General features: G+C 39.4%; 1 protein-coding gene across 1 annotated transcript; it reads left to right on the forward strand.

Moving 5' to 3' along the window:
* Positions 1–1,312: 1,312 nt before the first annotated feature.
* LOC142541948 (secreted RxLR effector protein 161-like) lies at positions 1,313–1,894 on the forward strand. The gene has a single exon (XM_075648392.1). The coding sequence runs from the start codon at positions 1,313–1,315 to the stop codon at positions 1,892–1,894; it is 582 nt and encodes a 193-aa protein (XP_075504507.1).
* Positions 1,895–21,107: the final 19,213 nt, after the last annotated feature.

Consider the following 21,107-nt stretch of genomic DNA (forward strand, 5'->3'; position numbering starts at 1 on the left):
AAGATACCCCACAAGAAAAATGACAAGTCACCTTATGAATTGTGGAAAGGTCACAAACCTTCCTACAAGTACCTCAAAGTGTGGGGGTGTCTAGCTAAGGTTGAAATACCAAAGCCTAAACAAGAGCGAATTGGACCAAAGACGGTCGACTGCATATTCATTGGATATGCACATAATAGTAGTGCCTATAGGTTTATAGTGCACAAATCTGAAAAAACAGAAACGAATACGGGCATGAAAATTGAGTCAAGAAATGCAGTATTCTTTGAAAACATATTTCCTTGTAAAGAAAGGAAAGAAAATGGTTCTAGCATGCGAAAACTTGAGATGGAGCATGAAGGTCAAGTACCTACACATGATCCAACTCTAAATGAAAATGCTATACCATTGGAAGGCTTTTCAAAAGAGCAAGAGCCAAGAAGAAGCGAAAGGGCTAGAATATCAAAGTCCTTTGGTCCAGACTTCCATACTTTTATGTTGGAGAATGAACCAAAGAACATACAAGATGCTCTGGCTAGCCCTGAAGCTTCTTATTGGAAAGAAGCCATCAACTCTGAAATGGATTCTATTTTGCAAAACCAAACTTGGGAACTAGTGGATCTTCCACTAGGTACCAAGCCATTAGGATGCAAATGGATATTGAAAAAGAAAATGAGAGTTGATGGAAGTATTGAAAAATACAAAGTCAGGCTTGTGGCCAAAGGCTATAGACAAATAGAAGGTCATGATTTCTTCGACACGTATTCACCAGTTTCAAGAATAACATCCATTCATGTACTCATTGCTATTGCAGCCTTGCATAACCTTGAGATACATCAAATGGATGTTAAAACGGCATTCTTAAATGGTGAACTTGAAGAAGAAATATATATGGAGCAACCTTAAGGCTTCATAGTTAAAGGACACAAAAGAAAAGTCTGTCGTTTAATTAAGTCACTATACGGACTTAAACAAGCGCCCAAGCAGTGGCATGAAAAATTTGACAAGGTAGTATTGTCAAATGGATTTAAGATTAATGAGTGTGACAAATGTGTTTAAATTAAAGGCACTCGAGAATCTTATGTGATAGTATGTCTATATGTGGATGACATGCTAATAATGGGGAATAGTCAAGAGTTGATTAAGGGTACAAAGAAAATGTTGACAAAACATTTTGATATGAAAGATATGAGTATTGCTGATGTAATTCTAGGGATTAAAATCTTTAGAACTCCAGAAGCAATAGTCCTATCTCAATCTCATTATGTAGAAACAGTGTTAAAGAAGTTTAACGCTTATGACTCTACCCAAGTAAAAACGCCTTTAGACGTGAATGTCCATTTGGCGAAGAATCGTGGAGAACAAGTTTCTCAACTGGAATACTAAAATTATTGGAAGCCTTATGTACATCACCAATTGTACTAGACCTGACATCGCTTGTGCGGTTAACAATTTATGTCGGTTTACAAGTAATCCTAGTGATGCACACTGGAAGGCGTTGACAAAGGTGCTTAGATATTTAAAGCACACCTCAGAATATGGACTAAATTACACAAGGTATCCTGCAGTACTTGAAGGATACTGTGATGCAAATTGGATTTCTGATACCCATGACTCCAAATTAACCAGCGGCTATGTATTTAGCAATGGTGGAGGAGCAGTTTCTTGGAGGTCATCGAAACAAACTTGCATTGCTAGATCTACCATGGAATCGGAGTTCATAGCGCTAGATAAAGCTACAGAAGAAGCTGAATGGCTTCGCAACTTTCTAGAGGACATTCCATTGTACAAGTCCAGTGCCAGCGATCTTGATACATTTGCGACAGACAGTCGGCAATTGCAAGGGCACAAAACAGTATGTACAATGGCAAGTCTCGACACATACGTCGAAGACATAATACTGTGCGACAGTTGATCTCTAATGGAGTTTATATCTATTGATTATATCAAATCAAAGGATAACTTAGCGGACCCGCTTACAAAAGCATTAAATAGAGATCAAATGTACTGTCTGTCAAGAGGAATGGGTTTAAAACCTACCAAATAAAGTTTTCATAGTGGCAACCCAACCTTGTAGATTGGAGATCCCAAGATCTTGGTTCAATGGGACAACAAAATTATGAAAACTTGAGGAATCACTCCTCATTCCTAAGACGATGAGTGAAGTTGCCTACAAAGGTAGTGAGGTTAAGTATTGTAATTTTAATGATTCTATAGCTTGCAAAAGCGGGGTAAGTAGGATACCCTTTTACAAGGAGATCACCTAGGTACGTGTGAGGACGGGCCGCCTCGATGAAACACGTACGAAGCCAAGATGTGTTCCATGGCCAAAATGGACACAACCGATAAAACAAAATGAAAATGGAAGAAAGGTTATCATGTGGGTACAGTTGTCTGGGTTTACATGAACCGCCAAGAAGTTCAAGACAACAAGTTCACTTCATGGCCTAGTAAATCCGATTGTATTCCACTAGGGCAGGGTCAAATCCAAAAGCTACCTCTCCTGATGTGATAATTTTTCGTATATACTCTCTCTTATGCATCACGAGCATTCATGCATTAATTTAATTCATGTGGGGGATTGTTGGAATTTTGATGCCTAATGAATGAAAATTAAGCAAAAAATCAATGTTTTTGATTGGGAAAAATTTGAAACGAAAAACGAAGCTTAATGAACGAATATTAAGTTCGGTGGTTCTGGATAAAACTCGAAACGAGTTCGTCAAATGTTGGACGAACTTAAAACGAGTAGTCGGAACATGTAAGGGATGAAAATTGAAAAAATAAATAAATAAATAAAATTCGCGTGTACAGTAGCCGGCGGGTGCGCGCACCTGCCTCCTACCAGTGGATGGCGCGCACTAGCGCGCGGCCTGGCGCGCGGTACTGGCAGGTGCGCACCCGCGCGCATGTCTGCGCGCGGGTGCGCGCGCCTGCCGAGAGCTCTCGATACCGCGCGCGCGTGCCTGCGCAGGCATGCGCACAGACGCGTCCCTTCGACTTTTTCTGACATTTTTTCTTTTCTTTGGCATTGTTTGATGATTGTGATCAGCTACAATGGCCAAGGGACACCCCTATGGATGAAATATCATGTCTTTTAACATGAAAACATTAAATGATTGATTTTTGAAAATTAGAGATAACATTACATCATATGCATCTTCTTCTTCTTCTTCCTTCTTCAACAAGAGAGATTTTCTTCATTTCCTTGTGATAGAACTTGAATATTTGAGTGCTCGTTATTCAAGTGTTGTAGTTGTATCTTGGGAGAAGATTGCCACAACCTCTAGCACATTGTGAGGGGCGAAGTCTTCTTAAGGAGAAAGTGTTCAACACTTGCCTCTACAAGCCATATTCATTTGTTTTCTTCTTGCTACTCCTATCATATTTGAATACCACAAACAACAGAATCCAGGACTACCAAAACCATCAAAACCTTGAGCACCAAAACCTGCAGAGAGGCCACTGTGCAAGGAGTGCAATCGCTTATATTTTGGCAAGTGCATGTGGGGGAAATACAAATGCTTCATATGCAAGGAGGAAGGACATAAAGCTGATGATTGCCCGATGAAGAAATCACCAACATTGGGAAGAGCTTATGTTATGCATGCTGAAGAAGCTGAGGAGGGGCCAGACACGACCTTTATCACCGGTAACCTAGTTATTTAATGTTATTATATTGCTTTATTGCATGAAATGTTAAATTGGTTACTAGAATTGATTTGGGATAAGAATAACCTAGTGGAAATTAGGTTGCATTCTCTATCTTAGTTGGAATTAAGACATGATAATGGAAACCATAGAATTTGGACTTGAATTTTGAGCCTTAGTTATATAAGAGAGGTAATTATTTCCAAATAAAAGTTTTAAGGCCAAATATTGAGAAAAATCAAAGCTTTGGGCATTACTAGATATTTTCAAAAATTTGAGGGACTAAATTTCAATTAACCAAAATTTAGGGATTAAATTGTGATTTCTGAAACTTTTGGGGTTATATGCAGAATTTCAAGAGCTTAAGGACCGAAAAATGAAATTCCAGAAAATAAATGGACCAAAAAAATGCAAATTCCAAAATCTAAGGGGCCAAAATGGCAAATTTCAAAAAACTTGGGGACTAAAATGTAATTTCGAAGGATTTGAAGGTTATATTGCAATTATTTTAAAATATAAGGGAGGAAATTGTGAATTTTCCTAGAAATAATAGGGTCCAATCACTAATCTTCATAAAATATTGGAAAAATAATGATAGAAATTCCTTAAGCTTCAACATGATTGGATTTAAAACCGTTTTCGTCGCAGGAAGGATATTTCATTCTAGGTGTAGCTACCTATGCATTGCTAGATTCGAGAGCTACACACTCTTTCATATCCGAGACTTTCGTCAAGAGACTGAATATTACACCTGAAGATAAGAGATTGGGTTTCAAAGTTTCTATTTCTTCCGGTGATCAAATGATAACTACGAGTATTGTGAAAAATTTGGAGCTTCGGTTACAAAAAGAGGTGGTTCGGGTAGATTTCATCGTACTAAAAATGCCTGAATTCGACATTATACTTGGCATGGATTGGTTATTAGTGAATGGTGCTTCGATAGATTTTCGACAGAAGATAGTGTCTATTCGACCGCCTAGTCATTGGTCCTTGAGGCGGCGAGGAACAGTCAAATGCCGCACATTATCTCTTGTACGTGCGTGAGAAAACTTATGAGACGAGGATGCCAAGCTTTTCTAGGATGTGTTACTGCAGCACATGCACCTATCAGTCAGAAGCTAGAGGATCTTGACATCGTCAGAGATTTTCCTGGTGTCTTTCTTGAGCACATATCTGGCATACCACCTGATCGCGAGGTGAAATTTTCTATTGAATTGATGTCGGGCACTGTACCCATTTCTAAAGAACCTTATCGTCTAGCACCTGCCGAAATGAAAGACTTAAAAGATCAAATTCAAGATTTGCTAGAAAAGGGTTTTATTCGCCCTAGTTGTTCTCCGTGGGTTTTATCCTGTACCAAGAATTGATGACTTATTTGATCAATTACAAGGAGCATTGATATTCTCAAAAATAGATCTTTGTTCTGGATACCATCAGTTGAAATTTAAAGTTCCTGTTGTTCATAAGACAGCGTTTAGGACTATATATGAGCATTACGAGTTTATGGTCATGCCATTTGGGTTGACCAATGCGCCAGCGATCTTTATGGATCTCATTAATAGCGTATTTCAGCCATATCTGGATTAATTCGTCGTAGTCTTCATCGATCATATTTTGATCTATTCGAAGAGTAAAGAGGAGCATAGTCGGCATTTGAGGATAGCACTGCAAGTAATGCAAGATAGGAAATTATTCGCAAAATTCAGCAAGTGTGAGTTTTGGCTTGGCAGGGTGGCGTTCTTAAGCCACATCATTTCTAGAGATGTAGTTGAGGTTGGTCCGAGCAAAGTTGAGGCAGTGAAAGAGTGGCCAGTACCGAGATCCGTAGCTTCTTGGGACTAGCTGGCTATTACCGAAAGTATATTCAAGGATTCTCATCTATTGCGGTACCCATGATGCCTTGACGAATAAGAATGCAAAGTTTATATATGGATCCGAGTGCCAAGAGAGTTTTGACTAGTTGAAGCAAGCTTTGATTTCAGCATCAGTCTTATCAATGCCAACGGGACAAAGAGAGTATGTTCTTTACACCGACGCTTCGATACTTGGTTTGGGTGCAGTTCTGATGAAAATTGATCGAGTTATTGTAGAACCCGTATATCAGTAGACGTATAAGCCATGCATAATTCTAGATTTTTAAATTTAATTGACTTCATTGCATGATTATTTTAAATGCATTTGTTTGAAGTTAATTATTTTATTATTTCAGTTCAGTAGTTTGATTTTTAGCATTTCAGTATTTTCAGTGAGGCCGGACCGGAGTTGGAGTTTTGAGATAGAATTTAAGATTCGAGAAATATTTTCAGAAGTTAATTTAGCTAGCAACCAAGTTCATTTAAGTTAGAAAGGGAGGTTTGAGGATTTAATTTAATTATTTGAGGTGATTAAGAAATGAACTCATTTAAGTTATTAAATTAAGGGGTTAGCTCACTAAATTATTTAAAGGATTAGTAAGGCTTTCAAGGATTATTAGTTGACTAGATAATCAACATTTCCCTTTATTTTATCATGCATTTTTCGGCCACCCTTAGTGCTAGAAGATTCATTTTCCAACTCATCAACTTTGACCAATTTTTTGCATGTAATTAGTAGGATAATTCTAGGATTTTTTGGGAGCACAATTTAATTAATTAATGGACATATCCTAGACTAGAAAATAAGCAAAATTTCGGCCACTACCTCCTAGAAGCATCCACCAACTCATTTGATATCAATTCAAAATTTAAAATTCAAAGGGGAGTGGACTTGGTCTTGATTCTTTCCTTATATCTTGCACCCACTTCCCTCACCCTCCTAACCATCATTCCCCCTCCCTTAGTCACGAAATTCAGAGTGTTTTTGAGAGAGGAAAACCGTGGGAATTCAGTAGGAAGCAAGGGAAGAAAAATAGAGAGCAAGAAAGGTAAACAAGAGAAGCGCTCCACCTCCTCCGCGCCGCGTCGTCGTCGTTTCGTTCGTTTTCTTTCGAAACGAAACCAGGCATGTCTAGATTTCTTTCAAACCTCAATCAAGTCATATTATCATTTATTTTTCAGTACATGATCATGTTTATTCAAGTAAAAATCGAGATCCATGTCAAAACATTTTGAAACAACACATGCAGAATTTTCGTTTTTCCTTGGCAAGCTTCACGTTTTTCTTGGTTTGTGAGTTTCAGGTGATTGGTTCGACTCCAGGCTCCCAAGGCGACTCCTAGACACGTAATAGGATGCATTAGAACCATTTTGGTCCATTCAAACCAGCCCCATGCTTGCTGGAAATTCAGAATGACAGCAAGTTCCCATAGGCGCAGATTTGTGTTCGAAAATTTCAGTTTTTGTGTCAAGGGGTTGGATCTGATCTTGGCTGCCCTAAGGGCTCTTAGCCATGGTTGGATCACTCCCCTAGAATGTCTAAGACGTGACTAAGTTGCCCTTTTGGTGGCTTGGTCCATGGTTCATCGGTTTTTAATAAAAATGTCAAAACAGCCCCTATACCCCTTCGGCTACTTCGGTTGGACAGCTTTTGGTTTCGGTTTTTGGTTGCTTGGTATGGATCTTGGTTGGCCTATGGCCCATAGCCACGGTTCATATCATGCTCCTAGATGTCTAGATCGTGCCATGGTCAATCAAATGGCCATTGGAACGACACGAGACATCGATCATAGCATAAACACTACACACGCATGCACGTTGCTCTCGGTTGGACCCTTCGGTTGAGTTATGGTGTGATGCGGATTGTGGCTGGCCTAGGGCCCTTAGCCATGGTTCAAATCATTCCTTGGGATGTTGGTAAGAGTCTCTGGTCGGTGGTTCACGCCCCTAATGGCCGATAGTCTCGAAACCAACGCAAGTCTTGTAGTTGCGCAGCTGCTGGAAATTACAGCAAGTTGCTGTGTCGTTTAGAAGGCTCGTTTGAGTTCTTGCTTGGCTTTTAGCCCATGGCCTTGGACTGGACAGTGCCTCATTGAGTTAGGAAGGTCATGTTTTTTACCGTTCATCATTCGGATCATTTTTGAGGTCGTACGAGAATTTACGGTGCAATGTGCCAGATTGACTCTCGAAAGAGCGTTTCGTGTTTTGGCCTCCATTTCACCTAGATTTCGACCCTATCATTTTAGGAGCATTATTTTATGATTTTTCAGCGTATTTTAATCATGACTATACGTCGGTTCAGTGTCGGTTCAAGTTGGCTCGGAGTCATGATTAAATGCGAAGTCATTAGGCGTCATAGTCGCATCTTTTGAACGTAAATTGCATCGTTGGTCAAGTTTAAGCTGTTGCATATTTTTCATGGCACAGTTAGGTTGCAGCGAGCCTGGGAACGATCCAATCCAATCGAGTTGGTAAAATTACAGGAATTTTCATGATGCCAGTTAATTATTTTACGTGCATTAAATAGAAAATGATTATTTTTGAGATTTATGCGATATGGCTTGTGGTTCATTCACTATGTGGGAGTGTTATTTTATACGGTCGCCAGTGACCGATCAGTTCAGTATGGTACCACCCGGTCGCCAGTGACCGGCCAGCTCAGTTCAGTATGGTACCACCCGGTCGCCAGTGACCAGCCAGCTCAGTTCAGTTTCAGCCTCCCCGGTAGCCAGTTACCGATCAGTTCAGCTTAGTGCAGTGGCCACAGGCGTAAAACATAATCTCAACAGAAAATTTATCAGTTATTTCAGTACAGGCTCCAAGGAGCAAATATTTTACAGTGATTTCCAGTTCAGTTATGCACGTATTATAATTGCTCAGTACAGATTATTTTCAGTATGCCTCAGGACAGGATATGTTAACTCATGCATATTTTTAATTCAGATTTTTACTCGTTACCTGTGATATATGCATGCTGAGTCTTTAGGCTCACTAGACTTGATTGTTGTAGGTACTGATGAGGCCAGGGCCGAGGGCGGGGACCAGTGAGCCAGCTTGGGTCGGCAGTAGTGGCACCCGAGGACCTCAGTGCAGCAGTTGTTATTTTATTCCGCAAACAATTTTTATCAGTCGTTGGATAATTTTTAAATTGTTATTGTTGGCAAAACTTTATTTTCTTCCGCTGCTATTATTTTAAACATTGAACTTGATTCCCCAGTGATTTTATGAATGAGGCCATTTAAGTTCTTTTAAAAAGAAAAATTTTTAATTTTCCGCAAATTTTCAAGAAAGGAGTTTTAGGCCCTTCACAGTTATGGCCTATGCGTCGAGACAGTTGAAGGTTCACGAGAAAATTACCCCACTGATGATCTTGAGCTTGCAGCTGTTGTATTTGCAATGAAAATTTTGAAACATTACTTATATGGGGAGAAGTGCAAGATTTTCAACGACCATAAAAGTTTGAAATACTTCTTCACACAAAAAAGCTGAATATGAGGCAAAGAAGATGACTAGAGTTGGTACAAGACTACGACTATGACATTAGATACCATCCGGGAAAAGATAATGCAGTAACGGATGCATTAAGTAGGAAGACATCAGTTATCACTTTAGAGACCTCTGTAGTTCGAGATTCAGCGATTTGAGCTTACATTGTATGCTAGGGGCGAGGCCTCTAATCTTGCCATCATGACAGTATAGTCGACTTTGAGAGATAGAATCCGTGAGGGACAGTCTACTGATGAGAAAATGCAGAAGTGGAGAGCGAGAGATGAAGCCAAGGGCCGGAAGCTGTATTATTAGATGGATGGTATTGTTCATTATTGAGATCGACTATGGGTTCCTAGTGGCGATTCTTTGTGGGATGTCATTATGAAGGAAGCCCATGACACCCCATATTCCATTTATCCTTGAAGTACAAAGATGTACAAGGATCTTCAACTATTGTATTGGTGGTCAGGCATGAAACGAGACACCTGCGATTTGTATCCGAGTGTTTGACATGTTAGCAAGATAAAGCTGAGCATCAGAGGCCAGCGGAAAAACTTAAGCCACTTCCTATTCCAGAGTGGAAATGAGAAAATATTACCATAGATTTATTTGTGGGATTACCGAAGACTATCAAGGGGTTTAATGCTATATGGGTGATAGTGGATCATCTTACGAAATCAGCGCATTTTCTACCTATCAAGACGACCTTCACCATGACACAGTGTGCCGAGTTGTATATTCGAGAGATACTTCGTCTGCATGGGATTCCCGTATCTATTGTTTCTGATAGAGATATGAGATTTACATCATCTTTCTGGAAGAGTTCGCATGCAGCGATGAGGATTAAATTATTATTAAGTATAACATTCCATCCTCAAACCGATGGTCAGTCCGAAAGAGTGATTCAAATATTGGATGATCTACTTCGAGCTTATGTCATTGATTTTCAAGGAAGTCGGGAACCGAAGTTGCCACTAGTGGAGTTTACCTATAATAATTGCTATCAATCATCAATAGGGATGGCTTCGTATGAGGCGCTTTATGGGAGAAAGTGCAGATCACCCATACATTGGGACGAGGTTGGGAAAAGAGGATAGTTTGGTTCTAACTTGATCAAGCAAACAACAGAGCTATTAGTCAAAATTCGAGATAAAATGAAGATTGCACAAAGCCGATAGAAAAGCTATGTTGACAAACGACGAAGAGAGCTAGAGTTTGCAGTAGGCGACCACATTTTTGTGAAAATAACACCTATAAAGGGTGTTATGAGATTTGGCAAGAAGGGAAAACTTAGTCCAAGATTTATAGGGCCATTTGATATTTTGGAGAGGATTGGGACACTAGCCGCCTATAGAGTGGCATTGCCACCAATACTATCCGGAGTACACAATGTGTTCCACATCTCTATGCTGAGAAAGTACATGCCGAACCCTTCACATGTATTAAATCATGAACCTCTGCAATTGATTCCTGACATGACTTATGAGGAAAGACCCATACAAATCTTGGCAAGGCAAGAAAGAAGACTTCGAAACAAAGTCGTACAAATGAACAAGGTCAAATGGCTAAATTACTATGAGGAAGAAGTTGTTAGAGTAGGTACCCGTCGAGCCAAGTGTTGACCGAGGGTTCATGTTTAAACTCTATGTATGAACATTCTTTATTTTAATAAAATTTGAATTTATTGTTTTGGCACTTCTTTATCTGTATACCCATGCTAGTTGCATAAATAAAGTCCTTGAATATACAAATAGTAGAAAGAATATGGGATGCTCATATGATGAGTATCATGAAACTCATATTTGGAATACTGTATATTCTAAACAGTTCCTAGTCGATTCAGCCGCCGCTAAGAAGGATATAGGCCGCTCGAGTTCGAGACTAGTATCTGCGATGTGACTACCTTGTTTCATTGGTAGGGGACAGTGTGATGTCCGAGCATGCAGATAGGTGCTCCTTGTAGAGTGCACTGAACAACCCTCCATAAAGGACTTTCCAAGTGGTTCTCACTTATCGAGTAGAAACGTCCTAGTTTATGGTTGTACACCATTAGTCCTTATGACCCGGGACAACATTGACACTCTATGTGCTAGAATTACACTTTGACTTGTTTACAGACTCTTATGGGGTCATCAGATGGCAAGGTTGGGTGTTCTGTCGAAACATATAGGAGCCGATGCATTGTAGTCGAGGATTCACCGCTTACCTTCGGGTATGAATATCCTATGTGTTCTCATGTATGTGTAGTAAGAAATCTCTGATCAGAGTATGGGGGTAATTATGAAAGGGTTTTATAGATTACACCATCGATGCAACTACGGCATGACACATAGTATCGATTCATTGACAACTCTCGATATACCAATGGTTGTCGAATCGGTCGGGATATATGAGTTGAAGGGACCGTACTGTACGCTAACCATAATTGAATGGTTCTTGCAGGCACTATCATTTGATACCTAGGCAATCATGTAAGCGATGCTGCTAGGCGTTTAACATGATTGGTTGGGTAATATCAGACTTGAGTTCTGACATTCTTGTTATCAAGGAGTTGATAAGTAAGAATGGAGCAATTGGGGTATGCTCGTATAAGGACATGTTTAGTCCGAATCACATGGAGATGTGAACCCACGGCTAGTTGCATCAATGAACCATTGAGGGCCACACAAGTACTAGCTTTCTAGATCCCGTTGAGAAGTTAAAATAGTTCAATGTGTTGAACGGCTTATAAATGAGTTTATAAGCGTAAGGAAAAATAGAAGTATGACTTCTATGAGGGAAATATAACTTTTAATTTGAGGATGTGTTCCTTAATTAAAAAGTTGGCCAAATAAATAATGTATTTGAAAGTTGTGATTTTCATAAACATTATTATGAACTAAATTAAATTAATTCAAGTGTTGAATTAATTAAAAACTAGTGGGCCTAGTAGAGTCCACAAAAAAAACTTTTTGTTGGCCGGAATCCGGCGACGGAGCTTCGGCGACGGCGATGACGACTAGGGTTTCCAAAAGTGTTTTGGATTATCAAGTGTCATGGGCCTTGATGTTGTTGGGCCATTGAATGACTAACATATTTGTGAATTTTAAATGAGCCAAAATGTTTTTGGTGAAAATGAGTTTTTTTGGGCCCTTAAATTTAAAATTACAAAAGTTGCAAATATTTTCTCATAAAATAAATAATTGAAGTTGGACTTTAATTATCTATAGTAAATTGTGATTAAAAGAAATTCGGTTATAAATAAATTAATTGAAAAGTAGACAAAGGTGTTTGTATACTTTGTTAATTTAGTTTATAATCGTGACGGTTAGTGATTGGTTCAAGATATATAATATTGGATCAATTAATTATTGTGATAATTAATTGATGGTGTATGATAAGTGATATTATGCATGAAGGATGATCAAAAGCCCAAGCCCAATTTGCTAGGTGTATGCTAGGATATTTTGTGTTGAATGATTGTAATAATTATCAATTTATAAACTGGGCTTGGTTTATGGCCCGTTCCCACCCCCATGAGATGTATCCCTATTTGCCATGGATATTTATTTGTAAATATTAGGATAGTGGATGATCAAGATTGGAAGATGGTGGCCTTGGTGATTATGAAGATCGAAGACATGTAAATATTGGAAGCATATGTAATAGTTGCATTTGCATCCCTTGCATTTTCCTAGGATTGGACCTAGGCCCGTGTTTAGCTCACACGGGCCATTAATATTGGGGCAATTGATCATCCTTGTTTTGTTTACTGTTTATAATATATGCATGATATGTTATAAATAATGAGTATGTTCGTTATTATTATGATAATAACAAAGTTCCATGAATCTGGCAAACATACGATAAAACACGGCGATTTTTTTAAATAAAATTAATGATGAGACCTTTCAAAATTAAAAACCCTCGATTTGAATAAGATTCAAAATTAATATCAAGCCCGAAAAGGGGAATTATAAATTTGTTTATAATTTTCATGTCTTCCATCGACAATGGGTGCATGATGAACGCTACCCGTGCTCGGGGCTCGGCTCATATTATTAGGGGGGCCCTAGGTGCTGGAAAGCTGTGACATCCATTGACATGGTGATGTAAACTACGTGGAACTCCCATGATTTCGGCTCATATTATTGAGGGAACTCATGGCGACCGTCATTTAAGGTTCAACATCGATGTGTTAGGCTTGACACGTGAAGATGTACGACATCATATTATTGGGTCCTAATCAAACGTGAGACAAAATTTTACGTAAAGGGTTGCATGGTGATGCAATTGGAAACTACCTTTTAGGAATTGTGATTGACTGATATTATTCGGGATCATAATTCGCTAATTGGACCTTGCGTATCTACTGAGGAAAGGAGTTTCCCGTTTTCACTAGAGGGTAGTGAAAATGTCAAAACAGTGGGAGCGAAAATTTAAAAAGTAAAAGTCCATACTTTATATCTTACTAAATATTTTAAAATAGTAATTAACAATTATCTGTTTTACTTTTCAGTACAAAATTTGACAATGTCTTCGATTCGCAATCCGCTATCCGCAATACTCGAAAAACACGTTTTAACTGGACCTAATTACCTCACTTGGCTAAGAAACCTAAAAATCGTCTTGAACTCGGAAAAGATTGCATATACACTGACTGAGTCGCCCCCTGTTGAGGCTCCGACTAGCTGCACTCCTGAGGAATTGCAGACTTACAAGGATTGGTGTGACCATGACTTGAAAGCCAAGTGTTATATGCAGGCTTCTATGAATGATGAGCTGCAGAGGCGTTTTTAGGATGCAAAGAATGCTGCTGACATTCATTTGCACCTCAAGGAGCTCTTTGGTGAGCAGACTTGGCCTCTTAGGCATGCTACCGTCAAGGAGCTAATCACTTTGCGCATGCGAGATGGGGCCTCGGTCATGAGCATGGCCTAAAGATGATTGGGCTCATGGACAAGCTCGTTGGCATGGATTTAATGTTTCCTTCGGAGCTGACCACCGACGTGTTGTTGTTGTCATTGCCTAGCTCATTTGATCCTTTTGTGGTGAACTTCAACATGAACAAGATGGAGCCGACCCTTGAGGAGTTGGTGAATATGCTTGTGACTTTTGAGTCCACTATCAAGAAAGAGAAGCCAGTTCTTTATGTGGGCTCTTCATCTGGTACGAAGACCGGTCCACCTGGGGAGGGAAAGAAGCGTTCTTTCCAACGTCCCAAGAAGTATGTGCCCTTGAAGAGGCAGACTCCGGGTCCCGTTGTGGCAGCCACACCAATGAAGGCTGACAAGACTGTTGACATCTGTCATCACTGCAAGAAGCCTGGACATTGGAGGCGTAATTGCAGGGAATATCTTGCCCAGAAGAGTTCTGGAAATGGTATGTTCTATATTGAAGTAAACATTTCAATTAACTCTACTTCTTGGGTATTGGATACCGGCTGTGGCTCACATCTCTGTAATGATTTGTAGGTGATGGGAAGAAGTACGAGGCTCAGGGAAGGTGAGACCTTCTTGAGGATGGGCAATGGAGCAAGGGTTGCTGCCAAGGCCGTAGGAGATGTTTATTTGCATTTGAACAATGATTTTAAGTTTGTTTTGAGAGATGTTTTGTTTTCACCAGACTTGGTGAAAATTATTATTTCCATTTCTATGTTTGATAAAGATGGATTTTCTTGTTTATTTAGCAAAGGGATTTGCAATATTTACAAGAATGAATGTTTAATTGGTACTGGAGAACTTGAAAACGATCTCTACACCTTAAAATTTAAAGATATTCCACTAAACAATGTCCAAGCAATAACAACAACAAACAAGCGAAACAAGATACTCTAAATTCGCCAAAATTATGGCATGCTCGATTAGGACATATTTCCCTAAGAATGATGAACAAGCTATTGGGAGTAGGCATGTTTGATATGTCTGATATTAATGCTCTCACGACCTGTGAATCCTGTCTAAAAGGAAAGATGACCAAAGTTCCCTTTAAGGGCCATATGGAGCGAGCCAAAGGGTTATTCGATTTGATCCATACCGATGTGTGCGGTCCGCTTAGCATCACCACTAAGCATGGACATGCCTACTTCATCACCTTTACCGATGACTTTTCGAGGTATGGGTATATGTATTTGATGAAATACAAATCTGAAGCCTTTGAAAGGTTCAAAGAATTCAGAAGTGAAGTAGAGAAACAGTTGGGACGAAGCATCAAGACACTTCGATCGGATCGAGGTGGTGAGTACTTGAGTGCCGAGTTCCAAGAGTATCTTAGGGAGAATGGGATTCTCTCGCAGTGGACTCCGCTCGCTACACCACAGTTAAATGGTGTTTCGGAGCGTCGTAACTGGACTTTGATGGACATGGTTCGGTCTATGATGGGGTTCACGGAGTTGCCGCCATCCTTTTGGGGATATGCGCTTGAGACAACGGCAGTGTTGTTGAACAATGTCCATACAAAGGCAGTTGATAAGACACCATATGAGATATGGATGGGTAAGACACCCAAATATTCTTATCTTAGAATATGGGGGTGCCCTGCTTATGTGAAGCAGGTAGTGGGAGATAAATTGTATAGTCGATCCATTTTATGTTACTTTGTGGGATATCCAAAGAATTCGGTTGGATACTACTTCTATCATCCCTAAGAAACAAAAGTGTTTGTTTCTAGGAATGCAACCTTTTTGGAAAAGAAATTTCTATTGGATAGAAAAGGGGAGATGATAGAACTCGAAGAGGTTCGAGAGACACTCACAGTTATAGAACCCACACTCGAAGAGCCAAGAGAGGAGATACAAGCTCCTAAAAGATCCGAGAGAGTCTCGAGACCACCTATGAGGTATGGTCTGCTTCTTGAAGAGGGCCATGATGAGCCTAACCATGGATGTGATCCAAGGACCTTCAAGGAAGCATTATCTGATGCCGATTCATCCAAGTGGCTTGAAGCGATGGAATCTGAGATGAATTCCATGCATTCGAACCAAGTGTGGAATCTCGTGGATCCACCTGAGAGAATTGTTCCCATAGGGTGTAAATAGATTTACAAGAGGAAACTTGGAGCGGATGGGAAGGTATTGACCTTCAAAGCGCGATTGGTGGCAAAAGGATATACTCAAAGACAAGGAGTTGACTTTGAGGAAACCTTTTCTCCAGTTGCAATGTTCAAGTCCATATAGATTTTGCTAGCCATAGCTGCATGGTATGACTATGAGATATGGCAGATGGATGTTAAGACAGGCTTTCTTAATGGGGATATTAAGGAAGAAATTTACATGTCTCAACCCGAAGGGTTTACATCTGTCGGAAGTGAGCATATGGTATGCAAACTTAGGAGATCTATTTATGGTCTAAAGCAGGCATCTAGGAGTTGGAACCTTAGATTCGATAGTACAATCAAATAGTTTGGTTTTACTAAGAATCCTGAGGAACCCTGTGTGTATAAGAAGGTCAGTGGGAGTGCTGTGACATTCCTGGTGCTATATGTTGATGACATTCTACTCATTGGGAATGATGTAGGAATGTTGCAATCAACTAAGATATGGTTAGCAAGTAAGTTCTCGATGCAGGACTTGGGTGAAGCATCTTTTGTATTGGGAATACAGATCTATAGAGATAGATCAAGGAGATTGCTTGGTCTCACCCAGTCTACATACATTGATACCATCGTGAAGAGGTTCTCTATGGATGAGTCAAAGAGAGGACATCTACCAATGTGTCATGGCATGTCCCTATCCAAGTCTATGTCTCCCAAGACTGATGCAAAGATAGAGGCGATTACACGCATTCCGTATGCATCTGCAATTGGTAGCATCATGTGTGGGATGATATCTACACGTCCTGACGTGGCTTTCGCACTAAGTGTAGTGAGTAGTTATCAATCGAACCCCGGTCTTCCACATTGGAAAGCTGAGAAAGACATCCTCAAGTATTTGAGAAGGACCAATAAATTGTTCTTGGTCTATGGGGGTGGAGAACTGAAATTGGAAGGCTATACCAACTCTAGCTTTCAAAGCGATATCGATGATTCGAAGTCAACCTCCGGATTCATATTCATGCTCAATGGTGCTGCTGTCTCTTGGAAAAGTTCCAAGCAAGACAGTACAGCGGATTCCACCACTGAGGCAGAATATATTGCTGCATCAGCTGCAGCAAAGGAGGCTGTTTGGATAAGGAATCTCGTCCAAGAGTTGGGCGTCATTCCTAATGGAGTTGCTCATGTCCTAGTGTTTTGTGACAATACGGGAGCCATTGCTCAAGCAAAGGAGCCGAGGTCTCATCAGAACTCCAAACACATATTGAGAAAGTACCACATCCTCCGAGAGATCGTGGAAAGAGGACATGTCACGATTGACAAAGTCGGCTCCGCAGTTAATGTTGTTGATCCGCTAACAAAGCCTTTACCTGGACCATTGTTCGAGAAGCATCGCGACTCGATGGGTTTGAAGCATATGGGTAGTTGGCTCTAGTGCAAGTGGGATGCACATATGATGAGTATCATGAAACTCATATTTTGAATACTGTATATTCTAAACAGTTCCTAGTCGATTCAGCCGCCGCTAAGAAGGATATAGGCCTGCTCGAGTTCGAGACTAGTATCTGCGATGTGAGTACCTTGTTTCATTGGTAGGGGACATTGTGATGTCCGAGCATGCAGATAGGTGCTCCATGTAGAGTGCACTGAACAACCCTCCATAAAGGACTTTCCAAGTGGTTCTCACTTATCGAGTGAAAACGTCCTAGTTTATGGTTGTACACCATTAGTCCTTATGACCGGGACAACATTGAGACTCTATGTACTAGCACTTGCACTTTGACTTGTTTACCGACTCTCAAGGGGTCATGAGGTGGCAAGGTTGGGTGTTCTGTCGAAACATATAGGAGTCGATTCATTGTAGTCGGGGATTCACCGCTTACCTTCGGGTATGGATATCCTATGTGTTCTCATGTATCTGTAGTATGAAACCTCTGATTAGAGTATGGTGGTAATTATGAAAGGGGTTTCATAGATTACACCATCGATGCAACTACGACATGACACATAGTATCGATTATTGACAACTCTTGATATACCAATGGTTGTCGAATCGGTCGGGATATATGAGTTGAAAGGACCGTACTGTACGCTAACCATAATTGAATGGTTCTTGCAGGCACTATCATTTGATACCTAGGGAATCATGTAAGCGATGCTGCAAGGCGTTTAACATGATTGGTTGGGTACTATCAGACTTGAGTTCTGACATTCTTGTTATCAAGGAGTTGATGAGTAAGAATGGAGCAATTGAGGTATGCTCGTATAAGGACATGTTTAGTCCGAATCATATGGAGATGTGAACCCACGGCTAGTTGTATCAATGAACTATTGAGGGCCACACAAGTACTAGCTTTCTAGATCCCGTTGAGAAGTTAAAATAGTTCAATGTGTTGAACGGCTTATAAATGAGTTTATAAGCGTAAGAAAAAATAGAAGTATGACTTTTATGAGGGAAATATAACTTTTAATTTGAGGAAGTGTTCCTAAATTAAAAGTTGGCCAAATAAATAATGTATTTGAAAATTGTGATTTTCATAAACATTATTACGGACTAAATTAAATTAATTCAAGTGTTGAATTAATTAAACACTAGTGGGCCTAGTAGAGTCCAAAAAATTAAATTAATTCAAGTGTTGAATTAATTAAATAACATTGTGTCTTGTAGAGTCCAATTGAAAATAATTATTTAACTAGTAGACTTGAGTAAATTCAAGTAATGTTTAATTAGTCTCAAATATGTTTGAGATAATTAAATTAAGTCCATGGATTTTTAATTGTTAAAATCAAATAAGATTTGCATGCATGGGAGGTGAAGGGTTGGAGACTACTTTTTCAATCTCCAAAGCTTGGCATGCTAAAAGGTGTTTTAGCTTTTCCCACAACCAAGACAAGTCATCCCTCTCCAATTCTTGAAGCACTATGGCCGAAACTTGAGGATCATTTTTCTCCAAAATTTTCTCTCATTTTTCTTCTTCAATTGTTAAGGAAAGAAATCACTTCTCAAAGAAAAATCTTCTTATTTTTCTAGTGCAAAGTAAGAAGGGTTGTAGTTAGCAAGTGGTGGGCCTAATTTTGAAGGAAAGGAGGAAGCTTGTAGATCAACTCATCCCATCAAGAGATAAGGTGTTTACACCTTGGTTGGAGCCATCAATAATCCATTGTGATTGATAGGTAAATTTCATAACACCCTATGAATGTCATAGTTTGTGTTTTGTATATGTTACACACTAGTACATGAGGTGTTCAAGAAAATTTTCCCTTAAAATTTCAGTTTTCATGCCCTTAAACATTTTGAATTCCGTTGCGCATTTGAACACCTTAAAATCGATCACTTTCAGAAGCCACATGGGAAACCGAGAGGGACATGAGGAGTCGCTACCCGGAGTTATTCGGTAAGTTCTAATTTTGAGGATGAAATTTTATTTAAGGGAGAGAGGAATTGTAATGTCCAAAATTAAAATAATGTAATCCAACTGAATGCAAATTTAGGGAAAATAGAAAATAGCTAATTAAATAGTGTTAATTTCATAAATTGAATATAATGTGCATAGTTTCATGTATAAAATGTACTTTCTACACGAATGTATGTAAAATATATTTTTAAAAGATTATTCGAGATGCGATCGAGGAACGGAGACCGAAGGCTGAAAAAGGTAAATATTTTTATTAAATAATTGTTTTTAATTATTTAAAATAAAGTTGATGCTAAAATATATTTTTGAAAATAAGGTGTTTTGAGGCAATTTTATACGCTGAGTCGTAATTTTTAACGGTATTCGTTTTTCAACTAAAATACGAATTTTTCGAGAACCCGGCTAATATTTTCACGAAATTTTCTAAACAAAATATTTTAAATATTACATAATAGACCTTATACTAGGAGTTTTAATTAAAATAAAAGGCCTAAACACTACCCCATAACCCTTGCAATACATGCCCCACCCTTCTCAAATTTTCAAGGAATCTCCTATCCCCCAAAACACACGCATCATACGTAAATTCAAAGGGGAAGCCACGGTTTTTGAAGGAAGAATTCAGCCTAGGTTCTACGTCGTCGTTCTTCGCATCGTCGATTTATTTTCGAGCGTAATTTACGCAAAGGAACGTCTTAACTTTCTTTCAAATATCTTTCACACTATATTATATGATTGAAGCATGTTTGTAGGAAAAATATGTTAGAATTTTAATTATTTTTGTTTTTATGTTATGCTAAGTCAAGAACTCATGATTTTATGATGTAAAACCTATGTATACGATGCATGAAGGGTCTTCCATCCTAGGACAATAAAAAGGATGAAATTCTAAGGGATTAAGAATTTAGATGAGGCTGCACATGCTAGGATTGAAGTATGAATGAAATTATTGCATGTTGGTGTCCAAGGGTTCGGTTAAGGGGAAAGCCATCGCATGGCCCGGCCAGGGCTCGAACAGGGCTGAGGCTGGACATGGTTAGGTGTGAGGTAGGATTCCTAGACACGCTAGGACTCAAGCACGATGGCTAGGGAAGATTCCAAGAGAGCTAGGACTCTTTCCAAAGTCAACCGAGAATTGCAGCGTGTGCAGCGGGATCGCGGCTTGGCCAGTGGTCCATGCTAGGCCTGTTAATGTCCTAAGAGGGTCCAGAGAGTGAGGGCTTGGTGGTGGCTCGAGGGTAGGAGTCCTTGTGCGATAGGAGTCCTAGGCGCGTACATGAGGGATCTCGCGCAGTACTCTTTTTTTCGTGCAGGAGGTAGCGGCGAGCTAGGGGCTTGTTCAAGGGTTCATGGCTAGTCAGTAGGGTCCTTAGGCAGTCTGGGAAGAGTTTGGCTCAAAAATGGGTAAATTAGGCAATAAAAAGTCTAAGTTTAAAATTTTGGAATTTAATATTAAAGTTTGAATTAATACGGGATTAAAATGCTCTACAAATTAATAATTATGAAATTAAATCAGAAGCCATGAATATAAGCTAAATTTAAAAATAATAAATTTAATTTAAACTTAAATAATTATTTGGAATTTTTCTAGAGTCAATGAAAGTAAGAAAAAGTCAAAATCGAGAAATTTTACGTCTATGGGTAAAACAGTCATTTTACACCTGAAAAATAGTAAACGTTTTGTTAGTGCCATGAATGCTGTAAATAATGA

This window comes from Primulina tabacum, chromosome 4 (assembly GCF_025594145.1).
Source record: "Primulina tabacum isolate GXHZ01 chromosome 4, ASM2559414v2, whole genome shotgun sequence".
Taxonomy (NCBI): Eukaryota; Viridiplantae; Streptophyta; class Magnoliopsida; order Lamiales; family Gesneriaceae; genus Primulina; species Primulina tabacum.

Bases quoted from the DNA above. Each gene is read 5' to 3' on its own strand.
- LOC142541948 (XM_075648392.1), top strand. From the start codon at position 1,313: ATGTCCATTTGGCGAAGAATCGTGGAGAACAAGTTTCTCAACTGGAAT.